At 28.6% G+C, this 27,972-nt stretch overlaps 2 protein-coding genes, 1 long non-coding RNA gene and 1 pseudogene across 9 annotated transcripts; 2 read left to right on the top strand and 2 right to left on the bottom strand.

Annotated features, from left to right (window-relative positions):
• Positions 1 to 1,128: 1,128 nt before the first annotated feature.
• On the bottom strand, positions 1,129 to 4,483 carry LOC100162561 (annotated as a pseudogene).
• Positions 3,850 to 7,101, top strand: LOC100572175 (high mobility group nucleosome-binding domain-containing protein 5-like). 3 transcript variants are annotated; one of them, XM_008181590.3, is made up of 3 exons: positions 3,850 to 5,173; positions 5,548 to 6,489; positions 6,580 to 7,101. In XM_008181590.3, the coding sequence occupies exons 2-3, from the start codon at positions 5,563 to 5,565 to the stop codon at positions 6,946 to 6,948; spliced, it is 1,296 nt and encodes a 431-aa protein (XP_008179812.1). In that variant the 5' UTR covers positions 3,850 to 5,173; positions 5,548 to 5,562; the 3' UTR covers positions 6,949 to 7,101. The 3 variants fall into 3 exon arrangements, with proteins under 3 accessions (XP_008179812.1, XP_008179813.1, XP_003242320.1); XM_008181591.3 differs by having other exon boundaries at positions 6,730 to 7,101; XM_003242272.4 differs by having other exon boundaries at positions 5,548 to 7,101.
• Positions 7,102 to 9,604: 2,503 nt separating this feature from the next.
• LOC100166663 (probable protein phosphatase CG10417) lies at positions 9,605 to 14,908 on the bottom strand. 3 transcript variants are annotated; one of them, XM_016801822.2, is made up of 8 exons: positions 14,775 to 14,908; positions 14,130 to 14,612; positions 13,709 to 13,967; positions 13,489 to 13,524; positions 12,386 to 12,429; positions 11,161 to 11,395; positions 10,877 to 11,097; positions 9,605 to 10,130 (listed from the first exon to the last, which is right to left on the bottom strand). In XM_016801822.2, exons 2-8 carry the CDS (start codon positions 14,238 to 14,240, stop codon positions 9,939 to 9,941), a joined length of 1,098 nt encoding a protein of 365 aa, XP_016657311.1. In that variant the 5' UTR covers positions 14,241 to 14,612; positions 14,775 to 14,908; the 3' UTR covers positions 9,605 to 9,938. The 3 variants fall into 3 exon arrangements, with proteins under 3 accessions (XP_016657311.1, XP_016657312.1, XP_016657313.1); XM_016801823.2 differs by having other exon boundaries at positions 14,752 to 14,895; XM_016801824.2 differs by lacking the exons at positions 13,489 to 13,524; positions 14,775 to 14,908 and having other exon boundaries at positions 14,130 to 14,547.
• A 154-nt stretch (positions 14,909 to 15,062) lies between these two features.
• Positions 15,063 to 20,186, top strand: LOC100571348. Of its 3 annotated transcripts, XR_003840254.1 has the most exons (6): positions 15,063 to 15,793; positions 15,942 to 16,050; positions 17,214 to 17,313; positions 17,415 to 17,544; positions 19,545 to 19,629; positions 20,064 to 20,186. It is a non-coding gene; the product is annotated as an uncharacterized LOC100571348 (long non-coding RNA). The 3 variants fall into 3 exon arrangements; XR_003840253.1 differs by having other exon boundaries at positions 15,070 to 15,793; positions 19,545 to 20,186; XR_119084.4 differs by lacking the exons at positions 19,545 to 19,629; positions 20,064 to 20,186 and having other exon boundaries at positions 15,070 to 15,793; positions 17,415 to 17,634.
• The last annotated feature ends 7,786 nt before the right edge of the window (positions 20,187 to 27,972 follow it).

Genomic DNA, 27,972 nt, shown 5'->3' on the forward strand with positions numbered 1-27,972 from the left:
GTTAACACATTCACTCACACTAATGATCACTTAGTAACACTTACTACACACCCATAAAAATTTCCTATATTGAACTCTCTATATTATTGACCATATCATGTTATTTCTATATAAGTATCCTATGTATTGTTGTTGATAAAAATATTGTTATTTTTGTTTTTATTTATTTATTTCTATAAATTAACTGGAAGGGCCCTAATGAACATTATAAAACACAACACATATGTACTTAAACTAATCAAAATAATATAAACAAATTTGACTAGAAATAGTTTGGGAGTGATGAGCCTAATTGGGTATCTGCATCATTTGCAAGACGGGATTGTTGTATAAATAGTTAGTCTCACACATTGGATTGAGGAACGTAGAAAAATTATATAAGTTAGCACTTGGAACCTTAAAATTGACCTTAGCTATTAGATCAGGAGCAGTTCAGATTACAATAAAGTGCAACATACAATTTATTAAATCCATTTTTGTTTAATATTACAGATAGAATGAGGCAAATGTACAAACATTTAAAAAAATATATAAAAATGGTACCGTCAAATGGTACAACTTTAAGACAGTTTTGATGGACAGTTTTCAACTTTAAACTGGCATAACTTCTAAACTAAGATAGGTAAACATTTGATTTTGGCGTTCAAAAGTTTACTCTTAGATTGTTTATTAACACCTTTATAATTTTAAATATTTTAGTTTTACTTAAGTATATTTTTTTATTTTTGTCCCAAGTTGAACGCAGGGTGCTACAACTTAGACCAGTCAACTAAGAATACTTAAAAATCATGTTTTCAATGCCAATCACGACTTGGGACACATAACAACTTTTTAAAAATATTGTTAGTACTGTAGTACTTGGAAAAAAAAAATTCAAAACATTTTAATTTTAACAAAGTACCTATTTGTATATTTATAGAAAAAAAATATTGTTTTTAACATAAGTAAATAATTAACATAGGTAATTTACGCTCAGCAGATCACGTAGCTCAGTTAGTTTAAACATTATAGTGAATCGACTATATATAAAACTTGATGGTAAGAATCTTATCTGTGTTTGTATGTTTGTTTTTTACGATTATTCTGTTTTTAAGCAAATTATGAGCATTTTTAATTTACGCTATATTATATAAGCATAAGTTACAAAACAATTTAACTTTTGTAAAAAAAAACAATGTATGAAAACACATATATGTTCTTACCATCAAGTTTCATAATAGGTCAATTAACTCTAATTGTTAAACTAACATAGCTAAACGTGCTGAGCATAACATTTGCTATGATGCACACTTGTTAGACGGAGACGACAAATGTCCGAGTAACATCCTCTTATAGGTATGTATCTAAAGCACACATATTGTTAATCAGTTACACAAAAAACAAACAATTGTTGCTCAATATTTATAGGCATTTTATCAATTTGTGTTGAATAATATTGTTCAATATCACGTACAATTTTTATATCTTCGGGCTTACCAAAAATTAATTGCCACACCATTACGACCAAATCTTCCAGAATGGCCAATCCTAAAAAAGAAAAAAGAAAAAATGTATATATAGTATATACAATATGAATAAATAGGTATAACTAAAAGTTAATAGAAAAATAAATGTTGAGCTTATTGCTACTTATTGTAGGACAAATTTATTTTGCTGTTTTTATCTATCAATGATCTGTTTTATTATTTGACAACAACAGTAGAAACATTTCATGTGCCTATTGTAGTATCAAGCTTAAGGGTAAACACAATGTTTTGGCCAAATTATGCAATTGTGGCCTTGAATATTGGCAAAAAATAGCTGTTATCCAGAGAGGTGTGGTATAGTTACCACGAGCTAATAAGATAATGATATAAATATAACTACCACAGGATAATATATTTTATTTGATATTCATTTTGAGACATACAATTAAGTACTTGTAAGTTGTAAATAATCACTGTAATTAAAAGGACGTTACACCGACATTTGTTGTCTGTTAAAAAAAAATTAATAAAACCCTCCAAGATAATAAGCTTACCTATAAATTTTAAAAGAGGCAAATTCAATCTAATTTTAGAAATGACTGAGTAAAATGTATTATAGTGAACGTAATATTTGCCATATTGTACGTTCATAAGATAGAGACAACAGAAACCCGAGTGGTGTCCTCTTAATACCCAAAATAGTAGTTAGATGAAAAGTTTAAATACCTCTGATAATATAGTCCTTAAAGATGATATAGCCTAATAACTATTTATAGCAAGCAAACACTTACATTTGTCCAGAATAGAATTCTTTCATTATTACATCCCTCTCTTTTTGTGGCATATCTCCATGCATTGAACTGATGGTGAAATTAGATGCCCTCATATTCTCATAGAGCCAATCCACCTAAATAGACTATTATAATAAGGTATAGGTTAGTAATAATTTTCACTTGTTTTACATCGAATCACTTACCTTCCTTTTAGTACAACAAAAAATTACTGTTTGACTTATTGTTAGAGTATCATAAAGATCACATAATGTGTCGAATTTCCATTCCTCGCATTCAACTGCTACAAAGAACTGTTTTATACCTTCAAGTGTCAGTTCACCACTAATATTATAATTAATAGTCATATGTTATGACTTTTTGTCTCATAAAAATATACGTATACAAATCATTTGATTAATGTCCTAATAGGATTGGTCATGAATTTATTAGTAATTTCTAATATTTCATGTGGCATTATAGCAGATACTAAAATCACCTAAGGAAATAAAAATAAAACCATAAAACATGTTGAACTGAATCAAAAATTATGTTAAGTTTAATCATACCTGAGTATTTGGTGACAAAAAACTATATATATGATATATTTGTCTCTTCAATCCTTTGTTCAACATTTCCATCTGCTTCATCTAACATAAGTATATTTTTATGTTACTTGTATGCAATGTTTACATCTTATCATATCTGTAAAAACAGTAAATTATAATTAATTAACATGTTCTTTTTTTAAATACAGTGCTAATTTATACATACCATTCACACGTCTAGGAGTTCCAGAAACAATGTGCTGACCAAAATCCAGTTTCCTCAAATCTTCACCAAGGTTAGTACCACCAATACAATCATGACGATGAACATTCAAATAATCTCCTAATGCTAAGACTACCTAAATAATAATTTAATTGGATTAATAAATTATTTAAGTTCTAAGCTAAGCTATCATTATAAGAAACTAAAATAAAGAAAATTGATTATGAATATTTTAATTTAATGATAAATGGCATTTAAATTGGTTTTAATTATTTAAAATCAAAGAATGTTGGTAAAGTATTTAAAGTTATTAATAATAATATTTTAACAATATCAGAAAACATTACATCTAGTGGAGATTTCACCATTAATTTCCATTTGGTATTTGAGTTAAAAATAATAATTTATCTAAAATAATCAATATTATGTCAAACAGCTTTTAACATTTAAATTTTTAAGAAAGCTGCCAATAACTATAAATAACTAAAAATTAAATACTAACAAAACAATCTTAAAAATCAACATATTAAAAACAAATTTTAGTATTAGATATTTTAGTATTAGTATTTGACAAAACTCAAGTAATATTAGTCTTTATAATCGTGCTATGGGCTCTGTGCGTGTGTTCCTACGTTAAAACTGTTATAATAAATATTATATGACACATTTTAATTACAATAATATACCTAATCATAATGAGTGAAATACGGAAATAAGTTATTACCTACTAGGTATATTCTACACGTGTAAGACACAATTCTTACTGGTGCATGGCCCATCATAAAATTGGCCTTAAGACAGAATGTTTTACAATATAAATGCTAACATATTATAATGAAATTACTAGACATTTTATTGTTTAACGGTTTGATATGAATTTAAGATAAAATCAAGAACTCGGCTGGGTCACTTAGACTTGTTATACTCATAATTATTGTTACACTCGGTATTACACAACATGGGTGAAAAACCCTCAAAAGTCACAACCTTTTGAATATGTACGGCCAGCTCTCGGATCGGCGAAAGACACAACACCTGTATGTCTCTGAGCTGCATATCGACGGACTGTAACATGGTGATGGAAATCGTGGCCGTCTTCCCGGTGCCCGACTGGGCTTGAGCTACAACGTCGTGTCCATTGACAATCGGCTTTATGGCGCGATGTTGGATGGCCGAGGGCCGTTAAAAACCTAAACAGCAAAAGGTATTAGTATACAATATGTATATTATACGTGTGGCGCGTCCCAATCGGTCAGAGGCGACGGGGTTAGACGAGACTTACCACATGCGTATATGCCTCGGATGAGGTCTTCCCAGAGGTTCATCTGGTCGAAGCCAGACAGCAATTCTGCACCTTCGCTGGACTCGTGCTGGATGCGTAAGAAGTGGTCGGGAAGCCGGTCGCCTCTCTCCCGTCGTACGGCCATTGTGCGTGCGAGTAAGTACGACGACATACCCGGGTGCCTATTGTATCTTTGATAGATGAGCGGCGACGAAGACCCGATACGGCGGATGATGTCTCCCGCAAGATCCTGAATAATATTCGAAATTTCGAAATTTTGAACCGGTCATTTAACGCGGGCCGGGCGTCGGGACGTAAACACTAAACAATCGCGATGTCGAGCAGGGACCACCGATATTGTAAACACAGTATACCCGGTCAATGGTTACCCGCGTAGACGTCCCCCGTAACCACAGAATAATAATATTGTTGTGCGCGTTGGCCGGTCATGGAGTGGAAAACGAACGGCGTGCGGCGAACAAGAACGCAACACGTCGTAGGATATTGATTATTGCCTATTGGCCATTGGACGCGAACTTCTGCGAATACCACGCTCGGCCGCCGGCGTCTGCCACCAGGGATCGTTGGTTGGTGGTCGGAGGGTGAGGGGTCAGGACCGATGGCGGCAACGCGTCAACGACGGGCCGTTGTACTCGTAGTATACTTGTCTATGGTTGTACTCGTCATTTTGCAAACGCACTGCTGACCGGCTGCCATTGTTGTCTGTGGTCACTTTTTTATGAAACACGTTTTCTCAACCGTTTTTTTGATATTTTTTCATTGCCTAAATTAAAAACGTTTCTTTCATTTTTACAAACGATTGCCCGCGGCTGGCGAGTTAGAGAAGACGACAAGTATAAACGCTGTACCGGACAACCGCAGAGGTAATACCACGTTTTTTGTTAAATTACAGTAGGTACTTGTGCCGGGGGTAGGATGAAAAATCAATTAATTTAATATCGGCTCAACGAAATTTAATGGGCCATCAAATCGAGAGACCGTCGTCTCCTTCAATAAAATAAAATTTTACGGTTACCCACTTTCCCCCCCCCCTTTTTCATGAATATTGCTTTTCATCAATTCTTTCCTCATAAATTACTCTTTAAAAAACAATTTTGTACCTTTAATTAAATGTGTCTATGTAATAAATAATTAAAATTTTTTTTCAAAAACAGTATTAGACATAGAAAACCAGTTTAGCTATTTTTTCTGTTTAAAAAAATATATATTTTATATTTTCTTAATATTTTTTTTTTAGATTTTAAATTCAACCATGTCGGAAGATTTAATAAAGATAATCAATATTTATTCTGAAGGAAAAAAAGAAAAAGATGGTTATAATGAAGAAAATGAGTTAAACGGAGACTTTGAAAATAATACAGAAGAGAACGCAGATGAGAATTGTGATGAACAAGAACTTAAGTTAGTTGAACGTGATGACAATTCGGAGGAAGAAATTCCTAAAAAAATAAAAATTGACAATGAAGAACGACCACAAAAAAGAATGCCGAAAGACAATGAACAAAAAATTGAAAATGACGTAGATGAAAATTGTGAAGAACAAGAACTAAAGTTAGTTGAACGTGATGACAATTCGGAGGAAGAAATTCCTAAAAAAATAAAAATTGACAATGAAGAACGACCACAAAAAAGAATGCCGAAAGACAATGAACAAAAAATTGAAAATGACGTAGATGAAAATTGTGATAAACAAGAACTAAAGTTAGTTGAACGTGATGACAATTCGGAGGAAGAAATTCCTAAAAAAATAAAAAATGACGATGAAAAAGGACCACAAAAAAGAATGCCGAAAGACAATGAACAAAAGATTGAAAACGACGTAGATGAAAATTGTGAAGAACAAGAACTAAAGTTAGTTGAACGTGATGACAATTCGGAGGAAGAAATTCCTAAAAAAATAAAAAATGACGATGAAAAAGGACCACAAAAAATAATGCCGAAAGACAATGAACAAAAAATTGAAAATGACGTAGATGAAAATTGTGATAAACAAGAAATAAAGTTAGTTGAACATGATGACAATTCGGAGGAAGAAATTCCTAAAAAAATAAAAAATGACGATGAAAAAGGACCACAAAAAATAATGCCGAAAGACAATGAACAAAAGATTGAAAATGACGTAGATGAAAATTGTGAAGAACAAGAACTAAAGTTAGTTGAACGTGATGACAATTCGGAGGTAGAAATTCCTAAAAAAATAAAAAATGACGCAGATGAAAATTGTGATGAACGAGAATTAAAGTTAGTTGAACATGATGACAATTCGGAGGAAGAAATTCCTAAAAAAATAAAAAATGACGATGAAAAAGGACCACAAAAAATAATGCCGAAAGACAATGAACAAAAGATTGAAAATGACGTAGATGAAAATTGTGAAGAACAAGAACTAAAGTTAGTTGAACGTGATGACAATTCGGAGGAAGAAATTCCTAAAAAAATAGAAAATGACGATGAAAAAGGACCACAAAAAAGAATGCCGAAAGAAAATTTACCAAAAAGTGAAAATGACGCAGATGAAAATTGTGATGAACGAGAACTAAAGTTAGTTGAACGTGATGACAATTCGGAGGAAGAAATTCCTAAAAAAAGAAAAAACGACAATGAAAAAGGACCACAAAAAAGGACAAAATCTAACTGAAGATCAAGAAGTTGATTTGAAGTGCCAATCCAGGGAAATATTTCTTGTTTATCTTTCTATTCATAAGAATAGCAAGATAAATTAACTACCTATATAATTGAATATTTTTACATTTTAAATATAAAAATGATTAAACCATTTAGTTTGTTATTTATCATAATATATTTTTATATAACCAGAATTACATTTTATACTAATACAGATAGAATATAATATGGTCTTAATATATTTGATTATAATATTAATTACTAATACTACATAAAATGTTTAATAAATTTTATAAGTTATAACCATTCATATGTCTTGAAATATTAATAAATATTATTTTAAATTAGAAAAATTAATTTTTTCATTTTAAATTAAATCTTAACCCTATTATATATATTTTTTTAATAATAAATATTAAATAGTTAATACATAAAATATTATATTCTTCCACTGGTATGCAAAAAAAAAAAAGAATAACCATTAATAATTAATAGGGCTCGGAAATAGATGACAAAAAATGTTTAGCATATACCAATAATATTTTTTTCCATTACTATTAATGCATTACATTTAAGAAATCAATTAATGATTAGAAGAAATAATAAAATACAAAATAATTAATTAGTAGTATAATTCTATATTGAGGAAAGTTAATTAATATTAATATTTTTTTATGTTTACAATGTACAATTATTTTGTCAATAGTTTTAAAATAATTTGATTTAATTTTTTTTATTCTGAATTTGACAAACGTGTATTAATAATAATAATGTTAAACAATATTAAAATCACTTCTGAGCCCTTATAATTCATAACAGCGAGTATAAAGTAGAATATTCACCATAATTTATATTGAAATTCGCACTGATTTAAACAGGTAAATGGTTACACCAGTATCATAATTGGATGATTTTGTAAAATTGTATTTATAAAATTAGTTTTTCTTTGGTTGTGAGGCTCAAAACTTACTATTAATATGTATGCACAATCAAAAATCAAGAACATAATTACATTTATGTATAAATGGAATTGCAAGTGCATGTGGGAGTAGTGGCTTCGTGCATATACTCTATTCATAGCAAGAACAGCAGTTGTTAGCGACAAGTTTTTGTCCACAGTGGTCCGACATACTGCCAGACAAAATGTAGAGGAAATCTCTACCTATTTGACAGCAAGGCCAGTGCTTCGGAACAGAGCTATGTCCCTGCGCACAAATTGGCTGCCGATTACTGATCTTATTTAGAATAGAGTATACAAATTACAGTAATAAATAAAATGTATTCTAGAGTTGGTGAATATTATTTCTAAAATAGACCCTTATTATAATGCCAGTAGTGTTTGATTAAAATAAAATATTATAACCAAATTAAATCTTGTGTTTAAATATTATCAAAATGCATATTGTACTTTTTATGAAATACCAAAAACATATTGTATAAAAAAAAAAATTGTGTTATTTTAACCTGTCACCAGTGACGCTAATATTTTCACTTCATTAGTGACGTTATAGCGTTTTGCTCACATATTAAATTATTGTTGGAAGGGTGAAATTGGGAAAAGTGTGGACTGACCGATCTTAAGTAGACATAATAACGAAGCCAAATCAGTTTTAAAAACCATTATCGCATTACTAAGTCGATCAGTATGATGGACGAAAGATTGGTATATTTTGTCTAAAATAACTGTCCGTAGATCCCCGTACGAGTGCGACGCTAACAAAACGGTACTTTCGACATTACACAGCAAAACCATGGACAGTTTATTTATAGATTAGATATTTTATACATATTTATTTCTATTAGTTACTTGTATGAGCATACTAAAAATATAAATATAAACAAAATAATTACAAGCCAAAATGACAAAAATGTGAGCGAAATGCTCATAGAGTCACCAATGACATGTTAAGTATAATATTATACATTGGTGTGCGTATGTATTCTTTTAAGCAATCACTAAGCCATATTAATATTATTTCAAATAAAAAAATCAAGTAAGTTGTACTCAGAAAAAAAAAATTTATAAATATACTCAACAGCTCTGTGTTAAACTAGCTAGATAAATAAAGCTTACGACCAAAATTGTTTAACTATAAATAATTAAACTGCAGTAAAAAAAAAAAAAAAACTTATCACGACTTACTAATTTAACTAACTACTTATACTATTTAATAATGTATCAATTTAATTTGTAAACTATTATATTAAATTACCTAACTCATGACTGTCGCAAAAGACACTGACATGTTAAAAACCTTAAAATGAATGTAGTACTTGGAACAGATCACCCTGTATATAAAATACAATGGACTTAATAATAAATTAACCTTATATTAAAGAAACAATAATCAAAAGCTTAAACGTAACTTATTATTAAGTCTTATGAATAACTAAATTATGAGAATGCTATACACTGGTGAAATGTTGATTCAGTTTTTTCATTTTTAATATTAAAGTATCAAATATGCCTCATTGTTAAATTTATTTAGAATATCGTTGATTCATTCATTACGTTATTTATTTTATCTCAAACAATTGATTTGCATTATTTAAATTAAACAACAAAAAAGCACTTTTTTAAATTGACTAGGTATATAATATAAAATTACATAATAATTATGTATAAAAATAAGAAATAATTTATCAACAGATAGTATCCTCTCGATAAATAACCGCATGAGTTAACTCCATTTTACAGATGAATAACAACATGGCACATTTTGTAGCAAATATTTAATATTAGAGTGACAGACACAACACGTCATGCGGGCATAGCATCCTCATAATATAATATAATATAATATATTTAAATAAATTAAATATAAGTGATTAAAACTAGTTACTTAAAATAAATAAAATTTACTCTAATAAAAATGAAATTTAAATTATGAAAAATACAATATAATGTGTCTAGATTAATCTTATGACAAATCATCGAGAGAAATTTAATTAAATTTGTCACATGCGTGTGACTCACGGAGAAGTTGAAGGTCAGATGCAATATTAATCTACAGATTCAGGTGCTGTCACATCCAATTTAGGTTTCTTACAGTCAGTAACGAGATCAGATTCTTCTTCTACATCATCCGTAAGTGAACGTTTCTGGTGATGTTTGAACTTCACAATGATACAAGTCATGTTATCACAGCCAACTCCAGCATTTGGTGTATCAGGGGCCAAACATACTTCAAATAACTATACCAAAAAGTTAATGATATTAATAAATAATATATTCTAGTTAATTAAATGTTTAGGCGCAAATCACCCAGAAATATAGGGGGGGGGGGCTTAGCAGACAAGAATTTTTTTAGGAAGCAAAGCACTCCTTATATCTGTTACATTTGATACGTCCATTAATAAAACCAATTAAAGATTTGAATCAATATTGTAGGAAAATGCTTTATTTTTAGATTATTGTAAAACATATAGAAAATGTTTTAAGGATTTTTACTGAATTCAATTTACAACCATAGTTATAACAATTTATGCAAAACAAATTAAGTTTTTTTTTTAAGTTATACAATATGTACAGTAAAACTTATGGTCTCATGAACTACAAAAAAAAATTTGTAGGATCGAGAATTTTGTAAAATAGAATTAAATAAATTTGGTTCTCAATAATATTTAGTTAAACAAACAGAACATTTTGTTAATTGGAAGTTTCACTGAAATTATACTAGAAATATTTAATTACAGTTAACACTTATTTTTCAACATGTTTATTTTAAATAGGGCTCCCTTTTAATAGTTTCATTTTTAAGGAATATCTCTTTCTGTGCAGGTAATATTGATAGCTTATCTTGACCCATGATAGTGGTATGTGCCCCAGATTAATAATTATTATTTAAGAATATCATGAAATTTGGGGTGCTGGCATTTAAATTCAAGCACTCTTAGCACTCCTGTGATTTGCGCTACTGATTAATTAATACTATGATTACTTCTTCACAAATTAATGATAATTTGACATCTGGACAGTGAATACGATTTGATATAAAATCAACTGCTTTCTGGCTGCACAACGAGTTCCAAATACCATCACACGCTAAAACTATAAAATCGCCATTTTCTGGTGTCAAGTCAATGGCTTGTACATCAGGTAGAGCAGTGATCATTTGCTTGGTATTTGGAAATAAACTATTTGTCTTGTACATATGATCACCTAAAAATAATTTAACATTGTTCACACTTTTAATTAACTTTAAAATACACAACAAATTTTCACCTAAAGCTCGAGACATATTAAGACCATGGTTGATTCTTCCATCACTTGAAACTCTTCCACCGGCTGCAAGAATTCTCTTCAACTCGGATTTATCTCTAGGCTTATGATCTTTTGACATCGCATGGGCTTTGCCGCCAATAGACACCACACATCTAGAGTCCCCCGCATTAGCCACATAAAGCTTATTTTTTACCAATAAAGCTACAACTGCTGTACAACCACTGTCTTTTCCAGCCTGAAAATATTAATTTGTTTTAACTATTACAATGCTATAAGGTTATTACTAGAGCACGGATTTTTATACATTTATATTAGTAATCTCTACGAATTTTAATAGTCTGAAGATAATGCAATTTTTTTTTAAATATTCCTGCATATTTCTACGTATTTTGACAAAATTCAAAATGTATTACATATTGAGACAAAAATTGAAAATAGATTACATATTGAAGTGAAAATTAAAAAAAATAATGTATAAAATAATATGTTTCAAGCTGCTTGAACCTCGAATCAGCCATAAATGTAATATTACATTTTTTAGGAACTAAGTGGTTATTCATTTTAATGAAATAAAATTATATTATATTACAAAATTTTTCGCTTATTAATTAGATACCCATAATTATAATTATAAGTTACCTATTTAATTAGTTTTAAATTTTTTTTTCTTATATGTCTTGCATATTTACATGACTTTGACTGTATATTTTAACACTTTTTAGTGCATAAAAATCCGCACTCTACTCATTACCATAGAATATACTCTTTCAGGGCCATTCTTACCAATATCAACGGCCAAAACTATTAAGTAAATGATTTCTGTGGTTACATAGAAGTTTACATAATAGCTAAAATGCTTATTCACCATACGCGATTATTTCATATTAAATTGAATAAACGGTAAATATTGTGATATTCTATACTTTGTCTCAAAAGAAAATAATCAGTCAGCCGACATGCATCATTCACAATGCATTAAAAGTGATTGTTTTCTTTTGAGACAGGGTAAACTTTAAATTATTGCCTGATTAGGAGATGAATAATAAAAACTGTACTATGTACCTACCTACATACTGAAACCAATGATTTTTAAATCTTAAACAAAATTTAAATTAAATGGTTTGGCTTGTGAAATCCTGTGTGTGCTTAGTTAAATCTGACATTTAGATAAAAAATAATATTGCTTGTATTAACACAAAAATTTTTAAATATTATAATATATTACCAATTCCGTTTCAACAAGTTTTTTTTCATCTACATCGCCATTATCTAAAAAAGATAAAAAAAAATAAATATTATTTATTAAAGTTAAATTTACCAAATTATAATCTCCTATTAAGCAAATAATAATTATTTAAAATGCATACTATGTATGATTAATATATATATATATATATATTTATAAATGAAAAATTATTAACTTTGTTAATTCAAACGTCAACCCTAATATTAAATACATTTTTGAAAATGTCGATGTTACTTTGATATAGTATCAAATGATTGATCTACTATTCTTTTTTGTATTAAGGTACCTATTGTTAATAAATTACAACTATTTAACTATAGATTAAAATAACAGTCAATTGAACCATGTATTTACTTAATGTTTTTGCATTTGAATTCAATACAAATTAAAAAGTTAAATAGTTAAAATTCATAATTAAGTTATCACTATAGGCGTGCCCAGACCTCATTGGCAGAGCATGCAAAACTAAAAATAATAGGGCCCATCTCCTCTAAAACAAAAAAAGTGCAGTATTAAAATTACAAATTATAGTCATTAAAATATAAAATGTTAGTAACTTTTCACAAAAAAAAAAAGATATTTACAGCATTTTGAAATTGTCAATCATTTCTATAATAAGTATCTATTTCCGTGGCTATTTTTTTAAACGAAATTATAAATTTAAAAATATTGAGTTCCTTAAGAAAAAGACTGCAAGTTGATAAATTAGTTGTTTCTTGGAGTCTGAGTGGCATACCATACATGCTTTGCACGCACACCTGTGATTAACCATTAGGTACTGCGCTACCTATATAACTATTAGACGAATAAAACTTATGTTCTATTAATATATGACCAGAGCACATAGGAGCCAAAAACCTATAAACAAATTATAATGAGTTGATTTTCAAGAAATCTAATGATGATTTTTCACAATAATTATAAGTACCTAAACCTAATAAATATTTAAAAATTGTAATTCATCCAAATAGTAACAGTTTCATGGTTTATAAAACATTCTCTAATAAGTGCCTATTGGTATGTACCTATTGTTTAATGGTTAGGTAAAATTCATAAGTGCGTTGTGATCAAAATTAACGTACCAAAAAATTTTAGAATCCATGTTAACATTTTCTCCCCTGAATTAAAAAAAAATATATAATATATTGTATGATTAAATATTTAATGTTTTATTTCATATTAGAATAATATGCAATTTAATTATTAAACTGTTTTATTTTAAATGATTTTGGAGGTGAATATCAATAATAGTTTTCAGTTATAACAAATAAAGAATAATAATTACAGTGTTCAGGTACTTACCACTCTCTTCTGTTTTGCCGTTTTTCAATCGAAGAGTTCTCAGCCTCCTTAATACTGGCGGTTCAATTAGACTGTCGTCGAAATCCATGTAAGCCTTGACCAGTGCTTTTTCGTATTCGCCTTGTTCGAACAGTTCGTTTTTGATCAGTGAAGGCAGCATCTCAACGGCATACTGCGCCACTTCGGCGCCGCCGTGTCCGTCAAAGACGCCAAAGAGCGACATGTCATCATCGAAGTCCACCAAACAGACGTGGGCGTCCTGCGGAGACAACACAACAGTTAAACCACCGATGGTAAAAGGTATGCGTCTGAAACCCGTCACTGCACGGCGCGCACGCACATTGGTCGTCGAGTCGCGCCCGACCTCCCGACCACCGGGCCACCACTAAGTGGACCCACTCGCGCCCCGAGTCGTACTCACCTCTTGTTTCTCGCGCCAGCCCTGCATCGAACTGACGCCGCACATGAGCAGGTCGTTCTCCATGTCCTCGGATTCCTTGTCCGTTTTCGGTTTGTTCAGGTACGAACCCATGACGACGACGACGACGACTTTGCACTCTCGCACCGCGGCCCGTCGCTGATCCTATCTCCCGAGCACACACCCGCGACGACGACGACGACGAACGCTAAACACACGTCGATGTGGGTGTGGATGTCCGTCTGAACGGTGCGCAGCGGTAGACCTGGCGCGTAGCGACGTTTGGCGGGCGGCGTACGTGTCGTAGGGTACCGTCGTAGCGAGCGGAGTATTGATTGACGTGCCGTCGGGAGTCGGGACGAGTGCGGCGGAAGGCGACTGCGCGGCGTCCGGAGAGACGACGCCGACGACTCCAACGCGCCGGCCCGGTCGGCGGCGGCGGCGGCGAATTATCCGTGATACGGGGAACCGGGAACGATCGGCCGCCTAACAATATCACGATAATATTATTATTGCTCACATAATATCATTATTATCAGCATTTAGGTATAACGTCGTTATAAGTCGAAAAATGTAAACACATCATTCGTGAACAGAAAACGAGAATACGAATTTGTACATTTACGTGACAATAATATCATGAAATACCACTGTTGACCGATGTTGTCGTTGTTGTTGTCGGTGTTGTTGTTGTTGTTGTTGCTACTGTCGTTGTTCGACGGGTTCCGCCGTTATTGATATTGTTGACCCTGGATAATATTGTTATAATACGATCGAATATTGTCGTTAAAATATAATATTATTACAATATTTTTGTCACCAATAATATTATTGTTGTTGTCATTACTTATTATTATTATCATCATTCTTATCGCCCGGCATAGAGTTGTTGTTTATCACACATTTTATAATACGTCTTATCACGTCACAAACATTCATAGAAATGCCAGAAGTGTTTTAAATTAATAATATTAAATTAAAACGATACCGTGCTACCGACGACCATTAGTAATAATTAGGACTTTATTGTTATGAGTACAACTTGTACAAGCGGTAAGTACAACATGTCTGTTAACTTCACAGCTATCCGCAAAAACGTTATCAGTAGGCAGTGTTGGTTAGTAACGCAACGCAGATTACAAATTTCTGTAACGAAATTACTCTTTCAATAACGGTGCAGTAATGTTCCATTACATTTTATTTGAATTAACGCAATTGTGTAACTATATACTTGAAAAGTAACTTCCACGGCGTAAGGCATTACTTACGTCATTAAAATATGTTGTCAACGACAAAACTCCAAAACCTAGACGCTAGGATCACAGGACAAAGAATAATACTACTATATTACTACTATTATAACATTACTCTTTTCACTACGCTAAGGTATTCGAAAAAAAGGGAAAAAAATCAATTGAATTAACTATCGATTCCGAATTTTTTTTGAAAATACTCAACAATATTATTGAATACCTCAGGAATTTATGTTATTAGCGGAAAATAAAAGACTTGAGATTTAAAAATAAAATTGAATTATGATTTAAGACTAAAATAATAATTAATGTCATTGATATGATTATTTGACATATTTTATAACTGATATACCTTCCTCAACGGTACCTCACCAACCACCATGCAGAATCATCAAACAATGAAATCATAGCTTAGTAAGTTTATATTGAAAATATACTTATCTATTTCAATTATTTAGTTGCATAAAGTTTCTATAATAATAATTAATAAAACATTTTGTATTAAAGTAAAACTTGCTATTGTTTTAATTTCTATTACTTGTTTTTGATTTTTAATGTTTAGTGTCAAAAAAATAAGAAAACAAGGTCAAAGAGAGTATCTACAGCGTAAAAAAATAATAAGAAAAAATGTGTCGTTCAACAAATGCATCAAATCCTGACTATCAACAAAGGTATGTATATAACGTTATTTATAATCTATGTATATACCATCTTGTATAAGTGCAAGGAATAGAAAATCCACTGAGCAGAATGCGCGTGTAACGAGTTTGTTCAGCCTGTGTTGGTTAATATTTCTACCTTATTGATATTCAATATACTCATTGTATCATAAATGCGCCAAGTTCAAATTGTAGTAGTATATATTGTATTATGTGTTTAATAATTCTTTACATAGGATTGACATTTTTGATATTGATCGTATCATGTGTTATAACTAGTGATGTAAATTTTTATAATACAAATGTATACAATTTTATTATACTGGTATTATACACGCTGTATAGAATTATTTTATACAATGGTATAAAATCTGTATAAAACTTTTTTGGTAAATTTATGTCTATCTGATTCTGAAGACGATTATTAAAAATCTATTATTATTTATTTTGTATTTACAAACAAAAAAGGTTTTATTTTATTTTCTATTATTTTTTTTTTATACTAAACAGGAAACTAAAAGACTTAAGTGTTAAAATTGTTACAATAACCTATAAAGGATTACTATTTACTTTTGTTACTTATTTAATATTTTACATTAAACATTTATTTTAGTTATTATTTAGAAAAAAAAACCAAAAGAGTTATTTATATTTATTAAAATTGTTAATTATTACTTTACTTGTTGACTTTGTTATTACTTTTGAATTTAATTTATATTACTATTGTCTATTTTATTTGTATTAATAAGACTCGATTTTCAAATAGGAAATGGACAATGGTAATCAAGTTTAAATTGTATAATTGTATATTATATATTTAAATACAGGATTTTATACCGTATAAAATATGTATAATACGGTATAATACAAAAATTATTATACCCTACTTAAATACAATAGTATTATACAAAGTTTAATACCGGTATAATACAAGGTATAATACAGTATAATACAAAAATAAAATAAAATACCGTATTTTAACAACACTAGTTATAACCATATTATAATATTTTGTGTTCAAACTTTATGAATGTTTAAATACCTACTTACATTTTTAATGGTTATAATATAAAAAAATTTGATTGATTTATACGTTGAATCTTTATACATGAATGTTTATATTTATATATTTTTAGTGATTTAAATATTTTAATAACGCTATAATGTAATTTTAGAGTTGAAAGAAAATCCCATGTATAACGTCAAAAAGAATACGTACTGCACTAAAACATTTGCCAAGTGAATCACAGGACTCCCTTTTGACAATTTACAAAGGTGTGTATATACATATTTATTTATATCTATCTATGTTTAGATAAAAATGTTTATATATTACCTATGTCTTGTTTTATATCAATTTATTTTTATTTGCTTAGTGAAAAAAATTTGCGTAAATGCAAAAAGTATCGAGCTACAAGGAATGGAAAAACTTTTGAAGAAGATGATTATTTTTCTACGTAAGAAATATTAGTAGAAGTGTTCACTTTTGTCAACCGTCCCAAGACAGTAATTCAATTTATTTTCCTAAAATCACAAATTTAAAATAATATTTTCTATTTTGTAAAAATAAACTTTATAAAAAAAAATTAATCGGAAATATCCAGTGTTAGGTAAATTACTTTTAAAAAGTAATGAAATTACATTACTCGTTACTTCAAATATTTTTATTTAAATTACATTTGCGTTACCTAAAATTATTATATTGATCACGTTACATTCTTTTTCATTAATAAAGTAGTGCGTTACAAATAACGTCAATTTTTTTATCTTTTTTTTTTAACCATATTTAATTCTTATGATTCAATTATATATATATTTTACAATCATAGACCTAGTGATAATAGACTTATTATAGTATTATGTACAAATGTACAATTACCTCACCTATATGGCTATATAATATAGTCATAACTCATAAATCATAATTAAGTTTTATTAAAATAATTTTATTTTTAAACCTAACTCCTTTTTTTCTGCTAATAAAGTGATAACATTTATTCCTGGAATGTTTAGTAATATTGTTAACTATTATCGGAGTCAAAAATAAATATAATTGATTTTTAATTTTTCTGGGATATCCTAACGGCTTGTTTTTGTAATATATTCAAAACTATTATTTTAATAATGTGAAAAATAACTTGTTAGTATTACTTATAGAAATTATTTTTCAAAAGTAATTTTGTTATGATTGTGTTACTATAAGTAAAATGTTATAAAATTACTGCTGTGTTACTAAAAAAGTAATTGCGTTACAGTAATTTGTAATTTGCGTTACGCTACTACATAACACTGGAAATATTATTGTATAATACTATATAGGTCCAAAATATTATAGTTAATTTTTCAATGCCATTACATATTAAAAAAACTTTTACTCCCTTCAATTGTGAATCTTAGAATTACATGTATAAAAAAACAAATTAAATTATGGTTATTTTCACTAATAATTTAAATGTAAGGAAATAATATATAAAAAATAAAGAATGGAATAGTGTGAAAAGAAATTTCAAATGTAACATTAATTTTCTTGTATTTATTTTGTCTTGTTGTTCTATTTTATTTTATTTAAATTAAGTTATATAAATTATAAGTATGTATTTTTATCTAATTATGTAATGTAACAACATCACAATTCACGAGCATTGCTCTCAAAAGTTGTAGATATTTTATTGTAAACATTTTAATATAATGTAAATTATTTTATTTATGTTTTTACAATCATAAATAATTTTTGAAAAAAATTTTGTATTTAGGTATAGCAATTAACATTAATATATATGTTTATTTAAAACTGTAATACCTCTATTAAAATACTATATTTGTTAGCTTAAAAAAAGGTAACAGATTTTCAACTAAGTTACTTTTATTTTCTAGTTAATTTGTAACTTTTACAAGTAAATAAAAAAAAAGTTACTTTTAACTTTAAACTTAACTTACATATTACTATATTAACTTAACAAGTTAAAAAAAATAATTAACTGGCCCAGCCTAGCTAATCACCAGATGAACAGTATAATACTATTCCATTTGTTCATGTATAACATATAGTAGGTTATTAACCATGTGTCCATGTACATCATCAATAATACCTAAAAACCTATTCTGCTATATTATAATGTACCTATATACTAGTTAAATTTATAATACTATACATTTATACCATTAGTTGTATGGACTGATTTTGTTATTTAATTTTAAAAAACGTAACATTGTTTGTAATGCGCTACTTTTTTAATGTAATATTTAAATAAAAATGTTTAATTTAACGAGTACCTAATGTAATTTTATTACTTTTCAAAAGTAATTTACCCAACACTGTCAGTAGGACCGCCAATTGTATGCGCTATAATACCACTAAATATGTATGCAATTATGCCTTAAAAAATTTTAAAATATGCTTTTAAAAAAAAAAAACAATAATTTCTAATTTATTGTTTTTAATTAAATGATAATTCATATTTTATATATTATACTGATCATTTTATTTTAATTATTGATAAGAGAAGTTGGTGGCATTTCGGTATTTGAATTCCTCTTCATCAGAAAATGTTTGATTTACACTACTTTACTGCCTGCTGAATGCTGATTTTAGTAAGTCTTGGACAATTTATTATTTTGTGTTTCTCGATTTGTTGAATTGTTCAAACATCTTTAAAATTAACAAAATCCTAAATATGCTGTAAAATTTTAAAAAAATTCTATAATATGCACTAAAAATACAAAAATTCCTAAATAATTTCAACAGAACCAATATTCTGTGGTTACTTGCAACTTCTGAAAATATCATAGGGTCGCAAGAGTATCTTTATGCGACTCCAAAAATCCCAATTTTAGTTTTCAAAAAAATGTAATATCAATATAATAATAAATTAACTAATTTATATTTTAAGAACCAATGTTTAACTTTGTTTTAAAGCACTGGAATTGTTATAATATTATATCCTTTCCACATTTATTTATAGTTTTGTTACTAACCATTTTCTATTATTATACCAATATGTATATTTATATTTTATTATGATCAGCCGACTCGAGTTCCAAGTCAAGTCTCAATTGCAGCTGATAATGAAAACGTCTTTCATAATTTAAAATTATTATTTGTTTTATACATTCATTTATTTTTGACACTTGTATTTATTTCTTATCCGTGAACGATTCAAAATTAAAAGTGTTTCGACAATGGATAAATTTATTGTAAAAATATCAAAAATTCTAAGTGTATTTTTTCTTTAAATTCGTAAAATTGTTTAATACACATATTTAGTATTTATTAAGTTTAAAATAACCATAAAAATATATTACTAATTTATATTATATTAAAACTACAATTTTGACAAATAAAACAATTTATATTCGATCTGTAAGTTAATTTTTAAATTAATTATTATGCTAATATTATATCATTGAGCAAATTAAATTTATTTTGTTATATGTTTTTTGTATTATTTTGGTACTAATTGTTGTACCTGCTTATTAGAAAATTACTAATACAAATGTAGAGAAAAATGTTAGCTTATCTGAAGAAAACCACCATTCCCCAGGAAAAAGATTAAAAATGGTGCCTAAATATAGTGAATAATTTATTTGATATCATATATTTAGTATTCATATACAAATTATTGAAATTATATTTATATTAATTTAATATCATTAAATATTTCAGGATATATTGTTAAATACTTCTACCTTAACTAAAGTGAAAATACTGTAATTTGTTTCATACATTAAATAAATAATAGTAAATGTTTTGGTTAATTTATTTTATGTAAAAGTGATAAATATGTATTTAAACATACAAATACAAATATAAATAGTACATATTATAAAAATCTAAATGGCAGCTCTTATCTAAAATATAAATCTTATAAAATAAAAGAATTGTTGTATTTTATGTAGGTATTCATATATTCTTTAAGAAAATTATACATATTTTATTGAAAGTAGGTAGTCAGTAAGTAATTATTACTGTATTAATTACAGTGCATATATTCATAATATATACCAATTACCAATAGATACAATATGACAATATGTATTTAAGCCTTTAAGGTTAAAATAGTTTAATTGAGTTTAGGTACTTGTAATGTTAAAAATAGAATAAAATAAAACATTTTAGGGGGGGGGGGGTTGTGGGGGCTAGGCTTCCAAAAGTCTGTCCAACCTAGAAACTTATTGCAACCATAAGAATTTAGCCCAATTTACGCCACTGTTTGTAGGTATGTTGGTTTTTTAAGATTAACCAATAATAATGCATAAATAGGTATCTCAGATAAATTAAAAAATTGTACAAAAAATCAACGCACTAACACAAATAATTTTCATAACTTTAAGATGAATAATAGATTAATAGATAGGTGAATTCACTCTAATATTAAAGCTAACAAGTAAAAACATTAGATTGGCCCAGTTGAAATTATTTTGAAATTTTGACGTTTTTAGAGCATATTTAGCATATTTAGTATTTTATGAAATAATGTGTGTGTGTTTTTTTTTTGTTGTGTCTGTCATCACCTTTTAGGAGAGTAAAAGTGCTTAGATTTTCTTAAACAGTATCTTTTCTGATAGGAAAATGAATCTAGTTGGCACTTTGGGGGATCAAAAGTAAACATTTTCCAGTAGTTTTCAAAAGCGCAGTGAAAAACAAAAGAAATATTTAGGAAATACAGGAGTTCGAATTTTGACAAAATGTTGAACTTTTATATCTAAGGATTGAAAATTTAAAACAAGGTTCCACGTAAATAGATTATCGATAAATTACTTTATTCACAACAATATCATCAAATATACTTAGTAATATCATAGGCTGACCTACCGTGTTCGCTCAGAATCGTTTTTCTTATACAACGACATCATCCATTTCAGTGACCCACGTGTAACCTATAATGTACAGCAGAGCGACACCCACTTGTCCACCTTTAAATTATAAGGATTAAAATAATTTTTCAAGATTTATGAATATCAGCACTCAGTAGACTATAAAGTACCTAGTGTAAATAAAATATTTTCGTTTGGTTTTCAGATGAAGAGAAATTGAAGTCGAACACTGTGTGTGTTCTTCGTTTTTGAATTACAATAAAACATAAACATTATTCAAAAAACATAAATCATAACTCTTGAGGAATTTTATATTAAATATTAATTCGATGGAAAAGTGAATCTTGTTGGAGTATTCGAGAGGTCAAAGTTTAAAATTAATTATTTTTCTAAAACACCGGAAAAAACAAAATTAAGGAAAGACGGACATTTTTACTCAAAATCGGTTTATGAACAAGTCGATTTTGGTTTTTGGTGTGACTCTAAAACAAATGACTGTAGATAAATGAAATTCTTACTGAATATTAGCATTTTCTATATACGATAAAATTTTGAAAATAATTTGACTCTTTTTGAGCTGTTAACGGGCATTTTTTTTTTTTCTATAAACGTCCATAAAATTGTATTTGTGGGGTCAGAGAGCTTGGACATTCAATACAAGACTCCAAATATATTGTTACAGTGGCTGTTGAAAAATATTTAGAATACATACCTACATACTCACACATTTTTTTTTATAATTATCTAGGTATTTAATGTTCAAATTTTGTTAAATTTATCAAACTTAATATATTTAAAAATGTATAAATTGTTCAACTTTTGTAGCTAAGGATTGAAATTTTAAACAATGTTCCACTTAAGTAGTTTATTCTGTAACTAAAAAATATAAAAACGCAGTTTTTCGTAGTTATTTTATGTTCAAATTTGAACGAAATTAGATATTTAAACAAACAAGAACGATTTTAGTTTTATGTTCAATTTTAAAGAATTTGTTCGTAGGTACTTGAAACTTCAAAGTATACTACAAATATTATAATCAATGAAATAATTATTATTCAACTTAACCGGCTATTATATTAATAATAACAATATAAATATACCTAATAAAGAATATCCTAGTTGGACAAACCGTCTACGCTCAGAATCGTTTTTCGTATATAGTATTATAGGTAGTTCCTAAAATTGTGTGTACTACGACATTAAAGTAGTACGAAATTTAAAAGTGTGTTATTCTTTATAATAATATTATGTTTAATTTTATATCTTCACATTTTTTTATATTTTAATGGTTTTTTGCTAAACCACATTTTAATTATTATCTACATTCTACACAGACACACAGTAAACAATATTAATTGTGTTGTTACGTCCTTAGGTACTCTTATTATAGTTATTATTATAAACTATTCATTATTATTGATAGTAGCTCATTTTTATTATTATTAGCTTAGTAGTGAACGGTTCTTACCTACTATCGGACTTCAATTTTTAATTTTTATTCCAAAACCATAATGAAATACGTTTTTACATTTTCAAACTTTCAAACTTCAAGAAAGGCACTATAAATAGGGTTACATCTTTAGTGCTCTACTTCAAGAGCTCACTTCAAAGTAACGAGCAAATATGAGTCAGTAATGATGCTATTTTTGTAATCAGTAGAACGTGATTCAACTGGTGTTGTAAATATCGTCGTGTATCTCGATGAAAAAAATAATTAAATTACTGTTTAAAAAAGATTTATTATCTTATTATTTGTAACATTGTACATTTCAATGACCATATGCGGGCCATAACAATATTTGATGAACACTTCAATTTTATTTTATTTAATTTATTGTAGACAATTTAACTATATTATGTCGATTATTGACGAAATATCATTGTAAAAAAAAACTATATTTTTTCTAGTTTTGTACTATTTTATGAGTATAACCAATAATATTTTGCAATAAGTTTTACATATTTATACGCCTTGGGTAGTATACAAAACAATTGTATTATCTTTATTTGAGTATTTTCAAATTCTAAACATCGAATATTGGCCAACTATTTTGATTTTTGAACCACCGAGTGCCGCGGTGACGAACATAATCGTCGTGCGTTGCAAGCTTTCATCGATCAAGCGAACAAGCGATTTCCTCGGGGGGAATATAGGGGCATTATATGCTCATTACACCTATATTATGTTCCACTGTACTTGAGCCGCTCGCAATTATTTATTTCAACAAGACAATTTACAAAGTTCGACATACTAAATAATAATTTTACCATAATTAAGTACAAAAAAAATGATGTGCCTTATCTTTAACATTTTAGAAGTATTCTAAACAGAAATTATTAAGCTATTCATTTTTAATTTAGATTTATAACTAATGGCGAATTTAAGGGTTCAAATAAAGTCGGAAAATCCATAAGAGGTGCCTCGTACAAAATGTATAAGTCACATAGTATAGTTACCTCCATAACATATTAATATGTAATTTCATCGAAACCGGGATGATACAGTACGCGACGTGGACGATTTCTGATAAACCTATGCGGGTATTATTACTTATTATTAATACTACATAATTACAATCGTTCCAATTTATGATTATAAGTAAGTAAAATCTTACGAATTTAATTTAATTTTTATCACAGACTATTTTTTTATAATTTATTTTTTAATTCAGTTATTAAAAATGAATTTAACAATTATTGTATAGTTAGTCACTTTAAAATGTTGTGGGCCAGGAGGGCTAAGACTTATAGTTTGAACTTCTGGGGGGCTTAGTCCCCTCAAGCCCCCAAATATCCGTCTATGGATAAGCATAGTGTATGAGCTTAACTCATAAGTACTTATATTTTAAAGTTTAGATGAGCGGAGAAGTAGAGTATAACATTTTGCGTTAGAGCAAGGTAATCGCGCGTACCACTCCACTCCACTCATCTAAGCTATAAATACTTTATAACTCATAACTACTCGGTTCTAACTTTGATTTGTTCGTATAAATATAGGTACTTAGAACACTATTCCGCTTTGGAATACGAAATTATAACCGTATGTTGTCATTCAAAAAAGTAAAACCTTAAAAAATATTGAGGATAAAAAAAAATAATAAATAAATATATATATTTAAAATATAATATTGTATTTTAATTAACGACTAGAAATCATGTAAATAATAATGAGTTCAATCATAAAAGATTCACTCATACCTATAGTAATACCAATATAAACTATTATGTATAATGTTATATTCATAGGTAACTATTATGCAGGTAGCTACATAGTGCAACGTGATAAATTTGAATATCTTATATTTATTTCTCAGAATAATTAATATTAGAAATTTGAGCATTAATTATTAATTATTACTACCTAAGGGCCGAGGCCCCCGCATTGATTTAAGGAGAATCATTTAGGCAATTTCTAATCTCGTTGTCGCCACCCTATGTGTTAGTTATAAATGATTGTGTGTGGCGTCCATGCGGGTCAATTGTAGCGGTACAGACAATACGTCGCAACGATTAACTCGATTTGTATTCTGACAAAATATTCTTTTTTTCCACAACATCTACGAGGCATCGGTCGAGGTACATTTTTAAAATTGTATTTAGTTAATTAAATATTGAAGTTGGAAATTCTGAATTTTTTTGAATTTTTTACAATTTTTATTGCATTTTAAATTACAAAAATTAAAAATGTGGCTCGACCGTTTCCTTGTATATATTACGGACAATCTGAATATTTTTTCAGAATAAAAATCGTGATAATTGTCGGCACGTATCGTTGGAATTAGAGACGGTAGTTTTTGACAAAAAAATACGTGGTAGTGAGGCCCCCTAATTTTCGGATTTTAATGCAAATTTATTTTTTTCTAGGCAAAATAATGTTTCTTAAAACAATTACTTTTACAGTTATGTAGTTGAACATTTTCGTTACCAAATAATAAAATACTATTTGTTACTTATAAAAAACGTAGCGGGCGATCGCGAATATAGGACGATTCGTATGACTTGAATTGGGGGCCTGTATGACATGAGCGCCAAAGGTACATAAACGACATTTCATTTGCGCCAAAATGTGTAGGCCAATCTAACCTGTTATATAGGTACCCAAAATATGTCATAAGCGCTGAAGCCGTAAAAACGACAGATATAATTTGCGCCAAAATTAGTATTTTATGAAAGTAGGTAGGTAGTTATTTAAAAATGTCGATCTTGTAAAAACTTGTTGATAACAAACCTATTAAACGTGGAAAACTGCAGGTACCTAGGAATTTGCCGCTTTCGCATACGATACGACTTTTTTGTTCTTATCACGTGCTGCGTTGTCGGCTATTATCTGCAGGCATTTGGCCGAGCTGCAACCGATGAACAAAAAATTTGTGCTGAACTCAACATTGGCGGACACACGACGAATGTAAAAAGTATGGCTGGCGAAGACGTATTTTCAACCGAGCACGAAACAAAACAATATTAATAGAGAGCAGTTTTGTAAAGTATTTGAGTTAATGTGTTTGGGTAAAAGTATTCAAATACTTTTTTCTGTACTGAATACCTACTTTTTTTTAAATACTTTTTATTTTGAAAAATTAGAATGGTATTTTAAATACTTTTTTTATTCTTTTAATTCTTAATTTGTTTTTATTTATAACCCTTGTTAAATAAAAAAAACCGTTCCGTCGTGTTTATCCTTCGACGTTATAACAATATTATATTATTATATAATAACAATTCGATATCGGTTTACGTCGATTAGATATAGTAACTTAATTAAATGTTTTTTTTCTCCAATCATCGACGTACACGGTGCGTCTGTATCAGAATAAGCTTATTAAAACAAATTATGTATTATGAAATAAGCTTTTGCTTAACAGCTATTATGCTTTAACTTTATATATTATTACTGCCTATTTACCAAGAAAATAGTTATCAATATTATCATTATCGTTTATCGTCGACGACGATCGACGACGGTGTGGGATATCTAAATACATACCTCTCTATATAGTTCTAATAGGTATATATCGCTGTAGAGAAAAGTGCATTATTGTGGTGGAACTATCACTAAAAAAGAACTAACAGACTGATCAGAATTTTGATTATTGAACGAATCACGTTCTTAAAATGCAATAAACGCATTTTTTATTATAACAATATTTATATTAGAACTAAATAGAATTTTTTTTGGTATTTTACGATTATTTCAAATACCTACTTCTAAAAAGTATTTGAGTATTACTAAACTTTTTATAGTATTTGGGTGGTATTTTAGATATTTTATTTTACAAGTATTTGAGTAATTACTTAAATACTTTTTAAAAGAATTTTTTACAACACTGATAGAGAGTGATATCAATCACGACTGCAAATAAAAATAATGATAATACAGTAGTCTCTCGATAATTCGAAAAACTCCATAAATCGAACTAAAGGCATGAGTCCATTGAGAAAACCTCTATAATTAGAAGAAAATACTTGTATTTCGGTCCCCTCTACAATTCGAATTTCTTTTAACGCGATTATATGTAAGTTCATATTATGTATGTACATATAAAGATTATGTACAATCTATTTGACGTAGGTACTCGTAATGAAACTATATAACGATGGTGGTTAAATATTATCGTACCTTAGTACCTTACCTACCTAATCTAGACTTTAATCGTATTATTTATCGTATTATTATTTATTATGTCAATTAATAATTGTAAAATATAATAATATGTATGTATGATAAATAAATGTAATACATATATACATAAAAATTAAAATTGTTCACAACTCTTTAATTCGAATTAATTTGTTTTCCCTCGATTATTCGAAAAACTCCATAAATCGAAAACCTCTATAAATCGAATTTTTAACTCGGTCCCTCAATTTCGAATTTATTATCGAGTGACTACTGTATAAATACCGGTCGGCAAAGGCACCGCGGAGGTTGGCATGGCACTGTCGCTGATGTCCTGTGGTACCACGGTAAATGATGGCCAACACGCTGACGTCGTCGGGACACCGAATACGTCTCGTCACTGGCGTACGCAGGAGTAGTGTTCTAGGGGTCTGACCCCCCCCTGAAATTTCTTTTTTATACAAAAAAAAAAAATTCATATTTGCCACCACTTTGATACACAC

This window comes from Acyrthosiphon pisum, chromosome X (assembly GCF_005508785.2).
Source record: "Acyrthosiphon pisum isolate AL4f chromosome X, pea_aphid_22Mar2018_4r6ur, whole genome shotgun sequence".
Lineage (NCBI taxonomy): Eukaryota > Metazoa > Arthropoda > Insecta > Hemiptera > Aphididae > Acyrthosiphon > Acyrthosiphon pisum.